General features: G+C 47.1%; 6 protein-coding genes across 6 annotated transcripts; 4 read left to right on the top strand and 2 right to left on the bottom strand.

The window, feature by feature from the left end:
- Positions 1-403: 403 nt before the first annotated feature.
- PGRI_061230 (NADP-dependent oxidoreductase) lies at positions 404-1,306 on the top strand (the record flags this gene model as incomplete). The annotated part of the gene is made up of 1 exon (XM_040793837.1): positions 404-1,306. One exon carries the CDS (start codon positions 404-406, stop codon positions 1,304-1,306), a length of 903 nt encoding a protein of 300 aa, XP_040648692.1.
- A 4,534-nt stretch (positions 1,307-5,840) lies between these two features.
- Positions 5,841-7,369, bottom strand: PGRI_061220 (glycoside hydrolase family 30 protein; the record flags this gene model as incomplete). The annotated part of the gene is made up of 2 exons (XM_040793836.1): positions 5,841-6,445; positions 6,508-7,369. The coding sequence occupies 2 exons, from the start codon at positions 7,367-7,369 to the stop codon at positions 5,841-5,843; spliced, it is 1,467 nt and encodes a 488-aa protein (XP_040648691.1).
- A 986-nt stretch (positions 7,370-8,355) lies between these two features.
- On the top strand, positions 8,356-10,278 carry PGRI_061210 (Transketolase, C-terminal/Pyruvate-ferredoxin oxidoreductase, domain II; the record flags this gene model as incomplete). Its single annotated transcript, XM_040793835.1, has 1 exon — positions 8,356-10,278. The coding sequence occupies one exon, from the start codon at positions 8,356-8,358 to the stop codon at positions 10,276-10,278; it is 1,923 nt and encodes a 640-aa protein (XP_040648690.1).
- Positions 10,279-10,763: 485 nt separating this feature from the next.
- Positions 10,764-12,971, top strand: PGRI_061200 (Major facilitator superfamily domain, general substrate transporter; the record flags this gene model as incomplete). The annotated part of the gene is made up of 15 exons (XM_040793834.1): positions 10,764-10,971; positions 11,030-11,123; positions 11,185-11,212; positions 11,277-11,323; positions 11,378-11,446; positions 11,507-11,572; positions 11,627-11,664; positions 11,719-11,888; positions 11,947-12,001; positions 12,057-12,110; positions 12,167-12,254; positions 12,312-12,451; positions 12,505-12,579; positions 12,633-12,752; positions 12,808-12,971. 15 exons carry the CDS (start codon positions 10,764-10,766, stop codon positions 12,969-12,971), a joined length of 1,416 nt encoding a protein of 471 aa, XP_040648689.1.
- A 146-nt stretch (positions 12,972-13,117) lies between these two features.
- On the bottom strand, positions 13,118-14,793 carry PGRI_061190 (TauD/TfdA dioxygenase family protein; the record flags this gene model as incomplete). The annotated part of the gene is made up of 10 exons (XM_040793833.1): positions 13,118-13,203; positions 13,266-13,345; positions 13,398-13,497; positions 13,547-13,705; positions 13,765-13,855; positions 13,905-13,966; positions 14,016-14,058; positions 14,117-14,176; positions 14,354-14,382; positions 14,433-14,793. The coding sequence occupies 10 exons, from the start codon at positions 14,791-14,793 to the stop codon at positions 13,118-13,120; spliced, it is 1,071 nt and encodes a 356-aa protein (XP_040648688.1).
- A 2,920-nt stretch (positions 14,794-17,713) lies between these two features.
- PGRI_061180 (fungal specific transcription factor domain-containing protein) lies at positions 17,714-19,602 on the top strand (the record flags this gene model as incomplete). Its single annotated transcript, XM_040793832.1, has 3 exons — positions 17,714-18,204; positions 18,269-18,706; positions 18,771-19,602. 3 exons carry the CDS (start codon positions 17,714-17,716, stop codon positions 19,600-19,602), a joined length of 1,761 nt encoding a protein of 586 aa, XP_040648687.1.
- Positions 19,603-19,741: the final 139 nt, after the last annotated feature.

Raw genomic sequence — 19,741 nt, 5'->3', positions numbered from 1 at the left:
TGGTACAGCTCGATTATGTTTGGACTAGTACCAAAATAGATAATAACCCCCTGGAAGCAACATGGCTATCATATCCTGATAACAAAGAGAATCGCGTTGATATTTCCTTTGTGGGGACGGGAATCCGGGAATCCGGGGAACTGGGAATTCGGCAACCCGGCTAACAACTATGTGACTCTATTGGCGGCTTTGATACAAGTGACTCAACAATGCGTTAACTCGATATGTATAAGTTTATTGCGAGTATTTAAAATAACCCGTAAGCGGAGCTTCTTCATCCTTTCTCTTTTCTCAAACAAAATTCAATTCTTCTACCCAAAACGGAGTCCTAGGCACGACCAACATGAGAGCTGTTCAAATTGAAGGTGATGTTTCCTGTCCAAGGATCGTCACGAACAATAACATGGACACTCCTACCCCCCAAAATGACGAGATCCTCGTCAGAGTCCACGCTGCTGGAATCACCGGCGACGAAATACTCTGGCCCGAACCATACGCCTGTGCATCTCATATACCCGGCCACGATATCTCCGGTGTGATATCCGCAACCGGCCCCCAGTATCGCGGTCCTTTAAAGGTCGGTCAAAATGTCTTTGCGCTACTCAGTGCCGACAGAGGCCAAGGCCAAGCCGACTACGTGATATGTCTCCCCAACGAAGTTGCACTGAAACCAGAGTCACTTTCGCACGAGGAGGCGGCAGCCCTACCAATACCGCTTCTCACAGCTTGGGAGGCAATTGAGTCCCACGCCAAGGTCAAACCGGGTATGCGAGTCCTCATCACGGGGGCTTCTGGTGCAGTTGGGATCATGACGGTCCAGCTTGCACGTCAGCTAGCCGATGCTCACGTTGTTGCGTTGAGTTCTCCTCGACATCATGATTTGCTAAGGCGTCTTGGGGCGCACGAGGTGCTTGACTACAATACTCCGGACTGGAAAAACCAGATAGCTGCTGTAGATTGTGTCTTCGATACGGTTGGTGGTGACATTCTGGCCCAGACGTGGGAAACTGTGAAGGAAGATGGAACTATTGTCACTGTCGGAGATCCTGCACCTGCTTGGGCATTTGGAAGAGGTGTGGCAACCGAGTCTGCCGATCGCCCTCATGTGCGCTATTTCCACTTTATCGTCTCCCCCAATGCGGAGAACATGACCAAGGCGAGTGAGATGATCGATGCTGGTCGTCTTAAACAATTGGCGGTCCGATCTTTCCCTTTCAGTGAAGCGGTTGGGGCTTGGGAATATGCTAGACAGAGAAATCGGGGGAACAAGGCAGTCATTCAGTTTGTGGGAGGGTCATCAGCTTAGTTACAATTCTGCACTATTACCACGTCAAATGAGATGAAACATATGCTTCTTATAGCTCATCAATACATAATCAATCACATTGAATGAATTAGGGACTTCTTTCAGTGGAACTTACAGTTCCACTCTGGTCAAAATGGTAGCTGGGTACCCAAGCTGGCCCTACCGCTGTTACCTGTGGCCTTGAATAGTTTTTTGATAAGTAAAGGAGTGGAGATCACGTTTATATTTTCAGTCACTGTACTCCTGCGGAAGCTAGAGTAGAGTAGATTATAGGGAAGCCCCAACTAGACCGAAGTCGGCATTGGCTCTGCATTTCTATAACCCCCCTTCCCCTCCCGCCTTTCTGTTTGATGATTTTGGGCTACTGACTAGACTAAACTCGAATGATCATTTAGGGATCGTAGCCCTTTCCCCGTACGAGAATTCCAGAGCTTAATGGTCTTATCATCTGAGCCGGAAACCATAGTTTGACCGTCTGGAGAGAAGGCCACTGACTGAAACCCCACTGGAATGACCCTCCAGGGTCTGCAATTCTGCACTCCAAGACTCATTCACTCTTGGTATTGTGAATTTCCGACGTATCTCTGTTCCGAATTGCTTTTCGTATAATGGACCCCAACGGAGCAAATACCAGTCCCGCGTAGTAGAGCTGAAGCGGTGCAATTTCAGCTACGTGTATGTTGTTGAGAAGGAATCGCCCCGCATCATAGAGAAACTTGATTAGTTCACTCTTTGATTCATTCTGTCCATTTATTAGCAACCATTTATAAAGAATTCTGGAAGGACTCACTCACTCGCGCAATTTCTTTCATAATATCAAGGTCTCTTACAGCCCCGATCAAATGGTGACTTGAATATTGAGCCTGACGCCATCTATCCTTTATATTCAGCTGGATGTGCGGATGTCGTGGAGACTCAGCGTCCTGGATTTCTCTCTTAAGACCATTTTTACCATCACTCATCACTGCAATGCATCTTTCAAATAAATAAGGATGTGTCTGTTCTTCCTTGACACAGAACGTGACCATGAGGGATTTGGTCATCAATCTTCCAATGGCTCTGCTAGTCAGATCTATCAATAATGACGACCTGCGTCTCAGAAAGGTGGCTTGAAAAAGTGTCAAAGAGAATATGACGAAACCGAGTGTAGGGTACTGGCGCAGGAGCCCTTGAAAATGAAAGCACACGATCGCTAGAACAACATAGTCCAACTCCCATAGCTGGGATAGGTCTTTCCGTAGCAAATCTGATGTAGAGGATAGAAAAGGCCAGACTGACCAGCAAATCCCTTCTGGCATAATTCTAGAGGATCTCACAGCAAGGTATTCTCTCAGTGATAGATGGATCAACTTGACGGTTTCTTCTTCGGTGATTTCTTCTGTAATCGAAAGAATATGATTGAAGGTAGAGAGGGCGTCATTTACTATAGAGTCGTTGACTTCCGTCAGAATACCGATTTCACTTTTGGTGAGCGGACGTTGTGAGACGGTGAGACAGCGAAATATTCTCATCATCTCTTGACGATGAGACTTTCTCCGCAGATCTTCCATTATGTTAGAAAGCATTCTGTTGTACATCGCATCTAAGCCAACCGGGAGTAGCTTGTCAAGAAACGCGGAATTCCCATCCACTATCTCCTGTTGAATCGAAGGATCTTTTAGAAGGGAGATAGCTAACGCAACCCACAGAAAGGTCCCTTCGGCTCGGTCGGTTAGGATAGTGCAAAATTTGTCTTTACCCTGCTGTAGGCGGCAATTGGATCTCACGAAAATAGAAATATCTCGGTTAGTCCATTGCTGTCTCTCAGGTGCATCCAGATCAATCACCAGATCCGTTTGACGAAGAAGGGACTGCAGCGGGCGGCTGGAGATGAAAGCTTTGACTGGGTTCTTCTCATCTTGTCGAGTTTTGTCGCATATCTTTCTTATTTCACTCGAAATATGGGACTGTGAGGATTCATCGCACTCATCCAGTCCATCTAGCACAATGTAGATATGAGGTCTTTGCGGGATCACTTGTATCATCTTCCAAAGACAATCCCAGAGATCCTGGATATGGGCGCCACTGAAAAGGTCTTGTCCCCAACTAGAGAACTTCGGACAGATGACCTGATAAAGGTCATCGGAATAATTCTTCTCCTCCAACAGTTGATTCAGTAGACCGAGTACTACTGCAAGCTCCGTAGAATGTAGGACATTATTGGCATCACAAAAGTAGCTAAGCACTATACGATCATTTCCCAAAGGGGATGTCATAGAGCCGGTCCCTAGTCGGGTAACCAAGTTTGTGGAAAGATGACTCTTTCCTTTACTAGGGCGACCGAACATCCAGAGCAGCCCGCAACTTTCTGGTTCATCTCTGATCCAGGATTTGAAGTTTTGGATCTTCCCGAGCCATTCACAGGTTCCACGATCCGGGTTTCTTTCGCGGGATTTAGAGCCAAGTCTTGCGCCAATAGCTTTCTTAATCTTTTCGTTGGTTGTTGGTTTTGCTATGATGGGTCAAAATAGGACAGTTGAAAGGCATCGCGCAACCTACATCCACTGCTGTTGATGTAATTGATTTGGGTTGAGAAAGGGCTTGCAGTGTTCCCCCTGACAGTGTGATGAAAAGAAGGCTGGAGTGCCTCTGCCATATTTCACGTAGTTTAAGCCAGCAATCCTTTTGTAAACGGGTTTCTCAAAATTCATCCGGAATGTAATTTCTTCAATGCCATTGTGGTGCGCCCTCAAACCTATTATGTACCTTGACGTGTCAGAGATGAAGGTGGAGAAAACGTGCATATATCACATGGCGCTAAAGCCTGCTTCGATTTGAAAGCTGCCATCCAATTGTTACGCGCTCATGCAAGTCGCTTGATCCACTTGGGTGCATATTGAGCCATATGCTAGAAATAGAATGGGAAGATTGATTATTTGTTGTGAGCAGAAGGTGGCATTCTACCTCGGCTGACGTCAAAAAAGTTGGGGGCGGAGAAATAGGGCGGGCGGGACGGCTTCCTACCCTACGATAACTCGGGACCCTACAGTTCCGCCACTGAAAGTGCACCCCAAATATTGAGCTGCGGTAGAGTATGGACTTCCGTTTGAATGGGAGAGGGGCCCTTTATAATATTTTCTCAGACATGAGTAGAATACTATCATTCTCTGTTTCCTCTCGCTCGCATGCGAAGCACCCCGATTTCCCCGTGTGAAGTCTTGTTAGCCTAGTCGGGTAAGTATAGGCTAGGCATGTTATGAATAATCATGCGCATGTATGTCGTATTTTATTGCCATGGAGCTTAAGACCTCTACGCTACAGTGAGAAGCGCTAGATACCCGACCGATAGGCTATTCACATTAAGTCTTTCAACGAGCGGAGAGCTACTCCGCGGACTTGGATATCACTATCATACTAAGAATTCACGAGTACATTATATATCACTCCACTGCTATCACCTCCATCTGTATCTCCAATGCAGAATTAACCCCCTTACATTCTATCCTCTCAATGATAATATTAGTTCGCGGCGGTGCAAACGGAAGCACCCGTCGATAGTAATCCTCGAATTTATATTTCCAGCGAAGGTCGTCTTTGAAATAAACCTAAAGAAAACATTAACGTTTAGCTTCACATGAGTCAAATGCGATCGCCAGATCATACCGTAGTCTTGATAACTCTGTCCCAACTAGAGCCCCCCGCCTTCAGAATCGCCTCTAAATTAAGAAAAAGCCGTTCAACAGCTGCCGTTTGTCCTGAGACATGCTTGCCGTTAAGGGATATCGGTGCCTGGGCCGCTACATAGATCGTTCCGTCGACTTTGAATGCTTGTGACTGTGCTGACCGATTAGATGGGCGAAATAAATGGCTGGGATAATTCCTCTTACGGAGCCACTTGGTGCTGAGGAAAATATTATTAGGCAAGAACTAGCTTCGGAGGCTGATGGAAAAGAGGCTTACGCATAGGGGCATTTGGAGTCCGTATGCATTCAATGACAGCCCTACGGCGCGGGATGGTTTGATACTCTGGAGGTTGCTCATCTTGTTCTAGCATCGTTGACTGCACAGGATCTTCAGATATACTGGAATAAGTGGTCATTTTTGGGACAAATGGAAAGCAAAATGGAATCTTTTTGTGGATTCTTTTCGTGGTTTAATGTGTAAATAGTCTACGGAGTACGTGGACCCCGTATTATGCGGCTGAAAATACAACACGTTATCAGACACAGCCGCCTTCTGGGGGGCTATGTAGGTAGTGGACCTATCATGGCTATGTGCCACATCACGGGGTTTGCCCAAAATTGGTTTTATTTAGCTCCTCGGCCCCCACAATATGTACGGCCGGGGCCAAAGTGGTACTAAGAGATGGCACGGCGTCTATTGGCTCGGGGGCGTGTTCATAATATTTAGCATGTCATATCTCTTGTGGAAGTATCTGGATAGGTTATATTTATTCACATGCTAAAAAAGTACCGTATTTTGTATATCTGAGAGTGCGAATTCTATAGTTGATTTTTCAAGCTTCGCCGTTCCCACTAAACACCACCCATCTCACTCATACCGCGGGAAGCAACCAGGTTGTGACAGACTGCCTCGGAATGCTACCACTCCACTGCTGGCCACTTTTAGTAGACAGAGTAATGTAAATATCATTCTTGAACGTGTTCTCAATCACAACTGAGCGAGTTCCATCCGGATTCAGCGAAGCCACAGATTGCACACCTCCTCCATCGGAATATGTGTAGCTTCCCGTACCACTCAGCACAATCGCACCCGGCGGCATAAACTTGCTAAACTGAGCCATCATATAGTATGCGGGATTAAACGTATATCCACCGTTGGAAATAGTCGCCAGACCCCGACAGTTTGCACAGCCGCCACTTGACAGATGGGGGCCGTCTTGATCATTTGTGCCCAGTGTCCAGGCCGTAACCCCTGAAGCCCAATTTTGTAAAGGGCCCATGGTGAAATCGGCAGCTTGGTTCCATGACGCAGAGGCGGGGGTCCAGCACTCTGTCATATATTGCTTGATGCTGGGATTTTTCTGGTGGAATTGCGTGAGGACTGTCCAGTCTACATTGCTAGCATAACAGTGCCATGCAACCGCGTGGACATACTGGCCAGCTCCGTTGATGACATTCTGAGGGTAAGATGGCACGTCTGATGTTTATCTGTTAGTAAATGGAGCCATCACTAAAAACGCTGGGTTCTCGAGTGCATACCTGTGTTGTGATCATATGCCCAGATATCGGTGTTCAAGCCGGCTTTAGCCAGGGCCGGACCGACGTAGTTCTGGATCAACTGCGCAGCTTCATAATCAAACATATACATTGTAGGGTATCCAGCTTGGCTGTTCAAAGGCTCGTTCTGAAGGGTAATAGCATCGATGTCGGCACCGAGCTTCTGGTACGCCTGGATATACTTGACGAAATACTGCGCGAAGGCACTGGCATACCCAGTGCTCCCGGTGCCTCCACTAGTCAGGTAGCCGTCGTTGAGGTTATTATCTTTCGTATTGCCATCAATGACATGGTTCAGCTTCATCCAACCTGGGGCACTCCAAGGTGAACCAAGAATTTTCAAGCTGGACTGTAGGGATTTCATCTTGGCTAGCATTGTAGCCATTGCATTTCCACGGTCGCCTAGGTTAAAACCGGACAATGATGGATCTGCATTATTCCCATTATCGTCATAGGTATACGAAGGGTCACCAGATAGATCGGAAGCGCCAATCGTATGGCGCATCAGAGCGAACCCTGCACCGGCTGCGGTCATCAGTTCATTTAGTACCTGTTGCAGCTTGGAACTGGACAGCGTGTTGAATGATGTGACTGTGGCATCGGTGATGGCGGCTCCAAAGCCCACGATTGTTTGTTTATGTCCGCTAGATGTATCATCAATGCTCAGCTTCCAGGTCGATTCGGAGCCTGGACTGCCGCTGCCCTGGACTGGTGCCGCAATTGACGAGAGCTTGTGACTGCCATCATAGTTTGAGCAGTAGGCTGATGGAGTGGTTGCTCGCTTCCCAGGTGAAGCCTCTGCTAATACTGAAAGCAGAAGCAAAGGAAGAAGAGACGGAAGCATCTTCTATTCTGCTTTCCAATAAAGTATTTTAGAGATTAGCTTTCTTTTTTGAGGGATTGGGAGAAGGTGAAGGTAATCAGACATGGGGATGTACTATCTTTACGCATCCTACTGAAGACAATATTCTCGATGCATAGAGGGGTAAAGATGCCGGGGGTCTAAGATAATATCCTCAGCCGTAAGCTGACGAAAATACTACAGTATCACCGACTAATGCACGCCACATTTTCCTGACGGGTCCCCGGGCGGATGTCCGATAGCTTGTATTGTCTTGGTGTCTTAGCTCGGAGAAATCGCCAATTCGAGAATAATTGGAGTTAGAAATATTCATCCCGCAATATATACGGCCTGCATGACTCAAATGAGGGTTTGACTTGACGATCTAGCTTCTCGGGGCGGACTTTCCTGGAAACGATGCGAAACACGATGACTTTGTAGGAGCGGGGAATTACTAGAATTGGAGAAATAAAAGCGACTGCAAGGTTGAGATTGAAGCAGAATAAAAGATTAGTGCATGAGCCTTTGGAACGACACTCCTTGCTGTTCAATACCAAACAAAAGAGAGGGAGTCAAAAAGGAAATATATATAATTAAGGACCAAAAGTAAATATAGTTCTCCAAGTTGATATAATTTGTAGTAGGAGTGGTATGGGATGATGAGCGTTGTAGCTAAAGAAAATAGTAGAGACGATCGGCTCTCCGTGCAAGGGGCATCAAAAAGCTGTATGCCGATGGGTCGGGCCGTTTAAAACATTTCAGTCGTGTGGATTGGAAGAGAGAAAACAAACTTGATGAGATCATTGAAAATTCAGTGAAAGAGAATGTCAAAGAAAAGAGTTGCAAGTTTGAAAACAGGACAGCTCCAGGTGCTATGACGTCAACATCCTGGGAACAAACTGTTACTCGACTTTATAAACCCCCCAGGACACCAGTGGGCTCATTTTTGCTTTAAATTTCATCAGGAGGAAAGAGTGAAATTTTACAAAATGAAGGGCCACACATTCCCCGTCGATCTCAAGCAGTTCAAGCAACTGAAGCTTGACCCGAAGACCACACAGCTATCACCCCAACAGAAGAGCGATTTGCAACACAACATTAACATTTTCCGAGATGCTATCATTGCTTTCACAGCAACGGGTTCTGCCCGAGGTGTTGCAGGCCATACTGGTGGTCCCTTCGATACAGCCCCCGAAGTCTGCATCCTGCTCGCTTTGATGAACGGCAACCCCAACAAATGGGTCGATGCCCTGTACGACGAGGCCGGCCACCGTGTCGCCACACAATACCTTCTGGCCGCATTGGATGGCAAGATCGAGCCTGATCATCTGCTGAATTATCGCGCTGCCGATTCCCACCTCCCCGGCCACCCCGAACTCGGTTTCACACCCGGTATCAAGTTCAGCTCCGGTCGCCTGGGTCACATGTGGGGTATGGTCAATGGTATTGCCATGGCCAACCGGGATAAGAACGTGATTATGTTGGGATCTGATGGATCCCAGCAAGAAGGAAATGACGCGGAGGCTGCGCGGATTGCCGTCGCTAATAACCTAAACGTTAAGCTCTTCATCGATAACAATGATGTCACAATTGCCGGACACCCCTCGCAATATCTTAAGGGCTACGAAGTTGCTCGGACTCTTGACGGACAGGGTTTGAAGGTCCTCCGCGCCCAGGGAGAGAATCTCGACTCCCTATACGGCGCTATATGCGAAGTCATCAACCACGACGGCCCCGCTGCTGTTGTTATCGACCGCAAGATGGCTGCTGGTATTGAAGGCATTGAGGGAGAAACTCACGCACACGATGTCATTCCTGTTGACATCGCTCGCAAATACCTCACCAAGCGCGGATACAGCAAGGAACAGCTTGCTTTCTACGATGATATCAAGCCTGGCACAAACCCACACACGTACAAGGGTTCGACCAAGGACAAGGGCTCCAACCGTAATATCTTTGGCGAAGCCGTGAATGATGTTCTTGACAAACTGAGCAAGGAGGAGGCTAAGCGTCGCGTCATGGTCATCGACTCCGATTTGGCAGGCTCCACTGGCCTGAAGGCTATCGGCGCCAAGCACCCCGAGGCCTTTGTCGCATCGGGTGTCATGGAGCGTGGCAATTTCTCTGCTGCTGCTGGTTTCGGATTCGGCAGCAATGGAGAGCGCCAAGGTGTCTTCTCTACCTTCTCTGCCTTCCTGGAAATGTGTATTTCCGAGATCACCATGGCCCGTCTGAACGACTGCACCGTTCTCTCGCACTTCTCTCACAGCGGAGTCGACGAGATGGCTGACAACACCTGCCATTTCGGTCTGAACCACTTCTTCGCCGACAATGGCCTAATGGATGCGGAGAGTACCGCCCTGTACTTCCCTGCCGACGGCGAGCAGATGAAGGCCGTAGTCAACGAGGTGTTCTGGAAGAAGGGTCTTCGCTTCATCTTCTCCACTCGCTCCAAGGTCCCTTATATCTTGAAGGAAGGTACCGACCAGAAGCTCTTCGGTGAGGGCTACAAGTTCGTTCCTGGCAAGGAAGAAATCATCCGCAAGGGCTCTGCGGGTTACATTGTCTCGTACGGTGATATGCTCTACCGCTCGCTTGACGCGGTCGAGAACCTGCGTGCAGAGGGCCTCGACGTCGGTCTGATTAACAAACCCACTCTCAACGTGGTCGACGAGGAGACCATCAAGGTGTATGGATCCTCACCATTCGTCCTGGTTGTTGAGTCAATTGCTCAGAAGACTGGTCTCGGCTCTCGCCTGGGTACCCACCTCCTTGAGCGCAAGTTCACACCCAAGTTCAAGAGCATGGGTGCTATCAAGGAAGGCTGCGGTGGTCTGTATGAACAGGTCAATGCTCAGGGTCTTGGGCCGAGCGATATCATTGCTGCAGTTAAGGAGGTGTCTGGAAACTAAAACGGTTGAAACGTAACGACTCATGTAATAAATTTTTTTCTATGTACCTACAACATAGGCCAGTTTTGTCAATGTCACTCAATTTCCTTTATCAAAAGCCAAGACTTCCGCGCCCCCAAATTTTACCGTTCCCGAATCCGATATCGCGGCAATTGAAGCGACATTTGACTCAACAGGCCCCCCACTGATTCCCCATAAATATTCTCGTACTTGATTGGCTAAATCACCACCAAATCGGACTTGGCACTTGACGCTTGTTACAAAAGGGGCACTAGATCACAGCAGCTCAGGAGCTCAAAAGCACGCAATCTTGCTGCAGGATTAGAATAGGACTAATGCGAACATTAAGCCCTTAAGATAGATATTGCGTTTCTTCAAGGAAAAAAAACTATATATGGCGCGTTTCCCGTGTAGCGTTTAGTAGTTTTTTGAGGAATTTTATTTTCGTGGCTTAATTCAAGGTGCTTACTATCCCCTAAGCCGCCATGGACGAACGAGCTTCTATTTCGGCATCGTCCGATACCCAACTTGAAAAGCGAGTATGGTATCGAGGAACACTCTTCAATGCCTGCATTATCGGAGGCGTGGGATTCACGGCTCCGGGCTTGTGGAATGCCATGAATGCTTTGGGTGCTGGTGGCGCACAGGAGCCGTTCTTGATTAATGCAGCCAATGCACTGGTTTTCGGTCTCAGTATGTGAAATATCACCACGATCGCATTACGAGTTTGAATTGCTAACTTGTTTGTTAGTGGGTATTTTGTGTTTGTTCGGTGGCCCTATCGCTAACCGGATTGGATTAAGATGGACGCTGATGCTTGGCGCTGTGGGATATCCGTTATATTCGTATGTATCGCGATATCACGATGTAAACCCGGTTTACATTGATATTAATTCTTATTGACAGCGCTGCCTTGTATACGAACAATCGTTTTGTAAGTTCTTCGTCAATACTGGAACTACCTGAATGACCACGGATCAAGGCTAATACCTATCTAGGGAAATGTATGGTTTGTGCTGGTTGGATCAGCTCTGTGTGGTTTATCGTGAGTATCCTGTGTCGAAAAAAACGAAATGAGATCATCGGCTAACATTCATAGCGCCGGTCTCTTCTGGGCCTCTGAGGGTGCAGTGGCACTAGGTTATCCCGAGCCTGCAAAGCGAGGCCGGTATATGAAGTGAGATATTCCAAATTTTCTTACATTGACAAAATAACTGACTTAGAAAAGCATTTGGCTTTGGTTCCGTACAGGTGGCCCGTTGCTTGGAGGTGCCATTGTTCTTGGCCTCAACCAGTATGTCTACGTTCGAATTCATATTACGGACAAAATTGACTAATGAATGAAAAGTGCTGGCGACGCCCATGCCAAAGGAAAGGTTGGATCTCGTGAGTTGATCCAATATAATGTAAACAGCAAGAACTGTTTCTAACTTAAGACAGAGACATATCTCATCTTCGTTGCGCTGCAATGTACTGCCGTGCCTATTGCCTTCTTCCTCACGTCACCCGACAAGGTTCAACGCACAGATGGAAGCAAGGTCAGGATTATCCTGCAAGACTCGTGGCGTGATGAGATGAAAGAACTCTGGAAGGTCTGCAAGCGGAGGGAGGTATGTTTAACACATTCGTTCAATCGTGCTATGAGGTCTATGTGACTAACTTTCATAGATTCTCTTACTCTTGCCTGTTTTCTGGGCCGCATACTTCAATATGTACACCGGAAGTATGGATTCTCTCTTTCCTCCTTGCTATTTACAATTGCTGACCAGTTTGTCTAGACTTCAAAACCTATTACTTCGGAGTTCGCGCTCGCGCCTTGATTGGATTCGTTAGTATGTTTACACATTTATTTACCCACAATTTGCATCAGTGCTAACACGGTTCCAAGCCTACTTCGCCACTCTTTTGGCCTCGACAATTATTAGTAGGTTCCTGGACTACCGCGGGCTTTCGACCAGAAACAGAATCAAGTACAGGTACAGAATATCCACATTCACACTAAAACCTAGATTCAAAACTAACAGAAGCTACAGCTTTTTCTACGTGATCGTGGTTCATATCGTTACTTGGGTTTACTGCTGGGTTATCCAAGAGAAGTACACCAAGAACCCACCGACGTTTGACTGGGCCGACAAAGGCTTTGTCGAAGGATTCTTCGTTATCCTGCTCTGGGGTGAGTTTAGTAAACTCAATTTGTTGACACAGTGCTAACCTTTCTATCATCAGAATTCGCTCAGCAATCACTGCAAAATTTCCTCTACTATCTTCTCTCCACCATGACCGACAACATCTCCGAACTCTGTAAGTGCAAACCGAACTGACCTTTCTATCTACAAATTTCTGATACAGTGTAGCCCGTTTGTCCGGTATCCTCCGTGGCCAGGAAAGCTTTTCGCAGGCTGTATCTTACGGTCTCAACTCGAAGAAATGGCACGGCGGAAGAGTGCCACTGATTGTTAACACAATCCTACTTGGTAAGTGATACCCACTAGATTATCAGAAAGAAACAGTGCTAACCTTTCCCTGCAGTTCTTTCCGTGTGGCCTACTTGGCTCGTTGTCAGGACACATGTTCCCATCGAGCATGACAAAGAGACTGCTATGTTGCCCCATGCCGAAGACGAGGAGCAGAACAAAGTGAGTCTCTCTGACAAGGAGACATTTATTGTGGCCGAGGCGGTTGCTTCGAAATAAGCTGGACTTAATGAAGCGTCTTCTCCGCAAAATATATATATAATCTACCGACGGGCTGAAGTTTGCACAACAGTCCCCTTGCCATTCGAACAAGATATAATTCATGAATCAATGAGACAAATATTGCGTGAATAATGCTGCCTTTCTTAAACTACGACAACATCCTCACCATCCTGATGTTCCTCGCGTAACTTCCGCTCCGCACGACTCTCACTGGTAGGATCGAGATATGCTTCGGTATGAATTAGCAAAACATTCCGAATTCGAAGGCAAGATATTATTATTAGTACTCACGTATCTCACCAAAAACAGTAGTCCGAATACCCCTTCTAGCTCCTTTGTATGTACCAGGGATAACCCGGTGAAGTGTACACCTGAATGGGAATCAGTCACTAACCCCGAAGAAGTAACGAGCTGCATAGTTACCGATTATCCCACATAGCAACACTCCCGACAGCCCATTTCCAACGAACGTAGTGGTCATCTGCTGAATGAATATGATATGCCAAGAAATCGAGCACTTTGTCTGAAAGACGTCAATTCAAAACAACATACCAATTCGTTGATTCACGTACCAGATTCAACTTTCTTGAGCTCAGCAAACCCAGTCACAAATCCAGGATTGACATTCAGCGCCTTCAATTTAGTGACTGGGTGCGTGCGTACGGCTGGGTGGTGTGTATCGATTGGAGGGCGATTAGGAGCTGCACCCCATAGATCGATGATGGTATCATCTGCGTGTTCGATGGATTAGCGATATTATTACAGGCGGGATGGTATCAAGGAGACGAACACTGCAGCCTCGAGGTATGAACGGCGTGAAGGCCATCGAGGAACCTTTTGTATGCGTTGCTTAGCGCGTCATATATGCCATATTGGGATACCTATGGAATCAGAACTTGGCTTTGAGTGTGATCGGGGGTTGTTACATACCCAGGCTGTGTCGCCGCCGACTTCGGGATGCTCTTCCATTCTTAGTAGGGAGTAGGTCGGTGCTATGATGTATTAGAAATGGATGATCAGAGAGGATAGTTTGTTGCATACGATTGATCTCAAACGAGGTATCAGCGTGAAAATCCCCACTAGGCTGCAGCAGTAAATTTTCCCATTAGACTTTGTCTTTAGTAGTATCAAGAGTATCTTACCCAAGGGGTGTAGCTTAGGATTTCACGGTGATCCTCGCGGCTACCTTTGATATTCACGAACTTTGTAGTCCGTTAGCGATAATGAGGATAAGATAATGTCGTGAGGTGGTTATGGGATGACTACTGGGCATTTTGGATGGTGTTCCTGAGAAATCTCGCCAGGGTATACGATACCTTTTGATCCTGAGAGTTGTCAGATCACTCTAGTCTTTGGAAAACGCTTATGCTTCGGCTTACCTTTTGAGCAGGGTGTTTATCCAATATACCTGCAAACTCGAATTAACCAAACCGTCATTCAGACTCCATATAGCCTTACCATAATGCTGGAATAGTTCAACCTGTTTCTCGGTAGTAAGATCCTGTTCCCGGAAAAACACAACTCCCCGCTCAGTAACAAGAAGTGCCAATTCATCCAACTGAGTCTCGTTCAGCTGCGACAATTGCACATTCTCAAGAACAGTTCCAATCGACTCAGTTAAGTCAACCTGCTTCGCCACAGAGAATAGCGCCTTCTTCTCTGGGTCTGCAAAGAATGCCCGGTCCTTGGGCGGGGTAAATGGCTCGCGGGGTGGCTCTGGTGGCACATGGTCCTTGATTTTCTCGTTGAAATGAGGATGAAGTGTAATGGGAAACCCCGAGTCCGTTGAAATATGCTTGCGAGCCTCGAGATGAGCCATGTTTTGAGAATTTGTTTGTAATAGTAATTGAGATAAGGGAAACGATCGAAATCTAGGTGAAATTGGAGTAGGAATATTTCGTGCTTTATATCTTGTTGAGCTCATACCCAACTTCGATTGCGTCAAAACGCCATGTGTTGATCGTTTTGTTCGAGTCCAATCGGCTACCTATTTCCCCGGATATGGTGCCTTGTCAGAGTCCTGTGTCGAATATGTGGAATAATCACGTAATATAAATTTTTGAAATTTTGTAGGTATATTGCTGCAATCCATAAATATATGTCGCGTGACCAATAGGGAACATCCCAGACAAGAATATAGGCCATACAGTAGTTATGTTTGTCAAACAAATCCCTAATAAAACATGCAAAAACATGGTACGATCCCCCTTAGGAGTTAATCTCACAATCTGATGATTTGTCGGACTATCTATCTACTGCCGGGAATGTAGAGTAATATCCGCCCTGTCTCGGGGGACATTATTATTTTCTCGTCTTCCGTCTCTTCCTTTGTTGTGCGGCATATCAAGTGAAAGAAAATGAGGAGGTGACTCCTAGGGCTTTATCCAAAATGTTGAATTGTATCCGCAATCAATAGTTCCCCGGCCTCCTACCCAGACACATACTGTGAGCATGTAGACACACGCACCACTCCCACCTCTTCTAACACGTGAAACCCATCAGAAATTTTGGGGATAATTCTGGAGGTAATTGTCCTGTCTAGTACCGCAAGGAACATGCGAGATCAAAACTAATCGCGATCAGAGTAGCCTTGGATTTTCCAGGGGATGTGTGCTGCTGGTCGACAAAAATCTCAGAATCTTTCGCTGGCATTGGTATATGTTGCTCAGCTCATGTCTGCGTGAGTCTGCTGAAGATGTCGCTGGTTGGATTTGCCGCTTTGGGAAGGAATGGGGTATCGTTCAAGTGGAGGCATGAATGCGCTAAAAGAATAGAAATTGAAAAGGGTTAGCTGTGAATAAGAAGTTCTTAGCTGCACATCTTATCTGTACCCCATATATCACCAGGATATGACCACAGTAGACTTTCATATTGAAGCTCGAAACTTCCAACTTAGCCTCTAGACCAACCAGGGTTGAATAGTGGGCCATGCCATGACACGATTTGCGTTCAGGTTCTTGATAAGGCACTACAAGGTATCCAGGTCCACGGGTGCATTTGGGTAACTTTACTATGTATCATCGCTGAATGTTTTGCACCTGCGTGGCCACAGAGCCCACCTTGATTGTTGCGGACAGCGAACAGGACAAACACAGGAGGCGGTCGGGTTTTGCCAAAAAGGAGGTTATAACGAACTTTAGACATACATATTTCGCCCTTCGGGGCATATGGTCAAATGAAAATATACAGAGAAGATTAGCATGGCCCCTGCACTAAGGATGACACGCTCAATCAAAGAGAAGCTCCCAATTTTTTTTTCCTTACAGATCCTTTTATGAGGGTATACTAAGGTGCGGGTCTATTGATGGTGTTTAATTGGTTACTATACAATGGGATCACGTGAGGCCCCATATTTGTCGCAGGTTCGAAACCAGTCAACGGCGATCGCTGAATTTGTTCCCCACTTAGTATCGGGGCCAAATTTATTTTTGGAGGTAGTCGATAATGGTGCTAGAATGATAGCATGGAGCCATACCCAGAATGGCACATTTAGTACTTCCCTCATGCCAGCCTTTTAACACTTCAATGGCCTACGCTTGACGCTTAGTAGATACTGAAGTCCCTGCGCGAGAAAGGAAGGTGGAACCAGTTTATGGTCAACATCAATATGTCAGCACACATAATGAACTAGTGTGGCATTAGTGTGTCCAGATGTAGTTGTATAATGCCCATATTACGAATAAGGGATTGTTATATCCATGGATGTACCCGCGGTTGAAGAGTCGGGTAAAGACTCGGGAACTACCTCTGGCTCGGAATCCAATTCAGAAAGCTAGAATTCGAAGCCTAGGGATGTTTATTGATGCTGAATTTGATAAAAAAACAGAGTCAAAGAACGTAAGTTCCAAATGGGGTTAATTTAGAACTGGAAGATATCTATCGGGTTCAATGTACAACATAGAATAATTTCAACACCAGAACCCGCATTAACAGACACCCTCTCATAGTGTTAAACCACATGTGACTGAACACTGTGTGCGCTGCGCAGGAGACCTTTTTTTTATCCTTACAGAACATTCATAAGCATTAAGAATGAGGTTCACGATCTGTGGAAAGCTTCCAGTCACCTGACTGTCTCTGTAGGAGACTCTTGTGGTCTCTCTCCAACCTACCTCCCTTACAGTCTTCACTGTGCACAATATAGATAGAATGATACCTGAGAAGCGCACCACAAAGACTACTGAAAAGACCACTGGAAAGACTGCTGAAAAAAAAAATCACAAGGTCGCTTATGTCGCCGGCTAATTTTCCAAGTCGGTGTATAAAACTGGAAGGTGATCCAGAGCACGGTAGACTGGAGCGTCGAAGCAAAATCGGTATTTACCCAATTAGGAATGTGTACCTAAAAAAGTCAGGCAGGGGGGTGTCTAAGGACCAACCACAGCTAGACTCCACTCTTCCCCGCGGAATTTCCCTAGTGCAACGACTGATCAGACCATTCAACAGCGGATTGAAGGGCGCTGAATCACATCAGGAACGGTACCTACGAAGTCCTCAGGAGGCTTCCAGTCATTGCTCTTTCCTATCCTAGATATAGGACAGAAATCAATTGTCCCACACATCTCCCACCCTTCGCCGAGGGAAACCCGCCGCGGGGATTTCTCTCCGAGAAGCATTTGAGAAGCAAGATGGAAAGTGGAGACGAGCGACCATACCGGTCTCATACGAAGCCAGCATGCGTACCATGCCGGCGGAGAAAATCACGTTGCAAATTAGAACCCCACTCCGCGGCCTGTTTAATGTGTCGTGCGCACGACACAGAGTGTACATTTCCCAACGGCAGAGCAAAGCCAACCGCGCAAAAGAGGGCCGCTGCGGAGGAAGCCCCACAGCTACCACACCCGAGTTTACGAACACCAACTGCAACTGCACATGCTGTGAGCCGGCCGCCCCTTGTCGCCGCTTCGCCGCAGTTCTCAATTGTCACCCAGGTTCAGACCGATCAGGATACACCGCTGTCTCTCGAAGCCGAAGATGATAATCCCCATATCCTCGGTCCGGCGGTGACTGGGGATAATCACGTACTGGCTGACTATCTGTCCAACATTTCTGGTGGCCAAGGCATTCGTGAAATTCGACCTGTCGAGCCGGGTAGTTCCTCGTCCCCGGTTATTTTCACAAAGGTGCAGAAAAGGCCGCTGGGGCTCATGGTGAACTCTAGTCCGGCATTGCACAAGCTACAGACCATTGAAAAGCTTTTGGAGCCATGGGGACCACATTTGATCGACATGTGAGTTACACTTCACGTATTTTGGTATTCGATGGAAGCCGCGGAAACTAATTGTCGCGACTAGTTATTTGAAGAAGATCAACCCTTGCCTCCCACTACTTGAAGAAAGCTCCTTTCGGGCGCAATACACAAATGCCAGGCATCGCATTTCTCCTGCACTTTTGGCGTGCCTGTATGCCCATGTTCTTACTCAATGGCAACATGACCCACTTCTGTCCCGAGAACGGTGCCCAGACGTTCGTTTCGTCTGGAACCTTGCTATTGAAGCCTCGTATTCCGAGTTACATGCGTCAGCTGGAATATCCACGATAAAGGCCATTCTGCTCGATGTTGGGGGCCGCCCAACCACATCTATGACAGGCAACGGTGTAAGACTTGGTTCGGCTGTTGCATTATGCCATTCCTTAGGTTTGAATCGAAATCCACTCCCGTGGGATATTCCGCAAGCTGAGAAGCACATGCGAATGAAAATCTGGTGGTCTATCCTACTCCATGATCGCTGGTATGTTTTCAAGAGCGAATACCTCTTCCAACGTGGGGTATCCTGATAACTCATCGTCAAATAGGTCAAGTCTTGCTTATGGGACACCTCCCCATATCAGAAGAACTCAATATGACGTACCACTACCAATTCCCGAGTATCTGTCAGACTGGGAGCGTGACCGCGATGCAAACGCAGTTTTCATAGAGCTCATGAACTTGACCGACGTGCTAGACCATTGCTTGGAGCAAGTGTACAGCATCCGCATCGAAAACCAAGCACCAAGCAGGAATCTAGAATTGGAGTTGAACAGATGGGTAGACTCACTAACAGGAGACATCCGTAAGATCATCATCCGTGGCTCAAATCTTGATATACCTGGCGCCTCCAATCTCCGTTTGGCATATCTGGCTACAAGGCTCCTTCTCCGGCGCATCGACCTAGATCGCGAGCGGCAAGCGCCAGACTCTAATGTAGAACAAATGGCTAACCGAGTCATGGAGGCCCGCAGGACCGCGGAGGACATTGTTGTTCTAGTGCAGGAACTCAGAGAAGCACAGTTGGGTGATTACTGGCTACCTGTCGTGGCATTTACATTTTCAGCAACAGTGACGTTTTTGATCCGCTGCGCGCTAGAGACGGAGCGTGCAGTTGGTCTTGCACAAAGTGGTTCTCTGCGAATGGCGAGTGATCTTTTGGCCGCATTACGGTCTCACCGGAAGAACTTTGGCTGGGATCTGGGTGATATCTGCCTTGCACAGCATTCGGATGTCATTGACAAGCTATTGAGGTCAGAGCCGCCGCTTGAGAACTCGGGGGAGACGAATGTTGAACTGCGTCAGCCTTTCGTGCCGGATATGGCTTTTCTTGATGATCTGTTTACAAGCACATGGGACATACTACAAGTTATGGAATGAAACGAATAAGTGTTAGAAATTAGTTGTGACATATGAGGACGCCTGTTCGCCGCGGAGCCGCGCAAATTATGCAATTAGAGAGACATTAATAAGAGAATTGGTATGCCCAGGTGATACCTACCTATAGCGCGCGAGGACG

Source organism: Penicillium griseofulvum (genome assembly GCF_001561935.1).
Source record: "Penicillium griseofulvum strain PG3 chromosome Unknown contig_95, whole genome shotgun sequence".
Taxonomy (NCBI): Eukaryota; Fungi; Ascomycota; class Eurotiomycetes; order Eurotiales; family Aspergillaceae; genus Penicillium; species Penicillium griseofulvum.
This window is presented reverse-complemented; position numbering and strand designations above follow the sequence as displayed.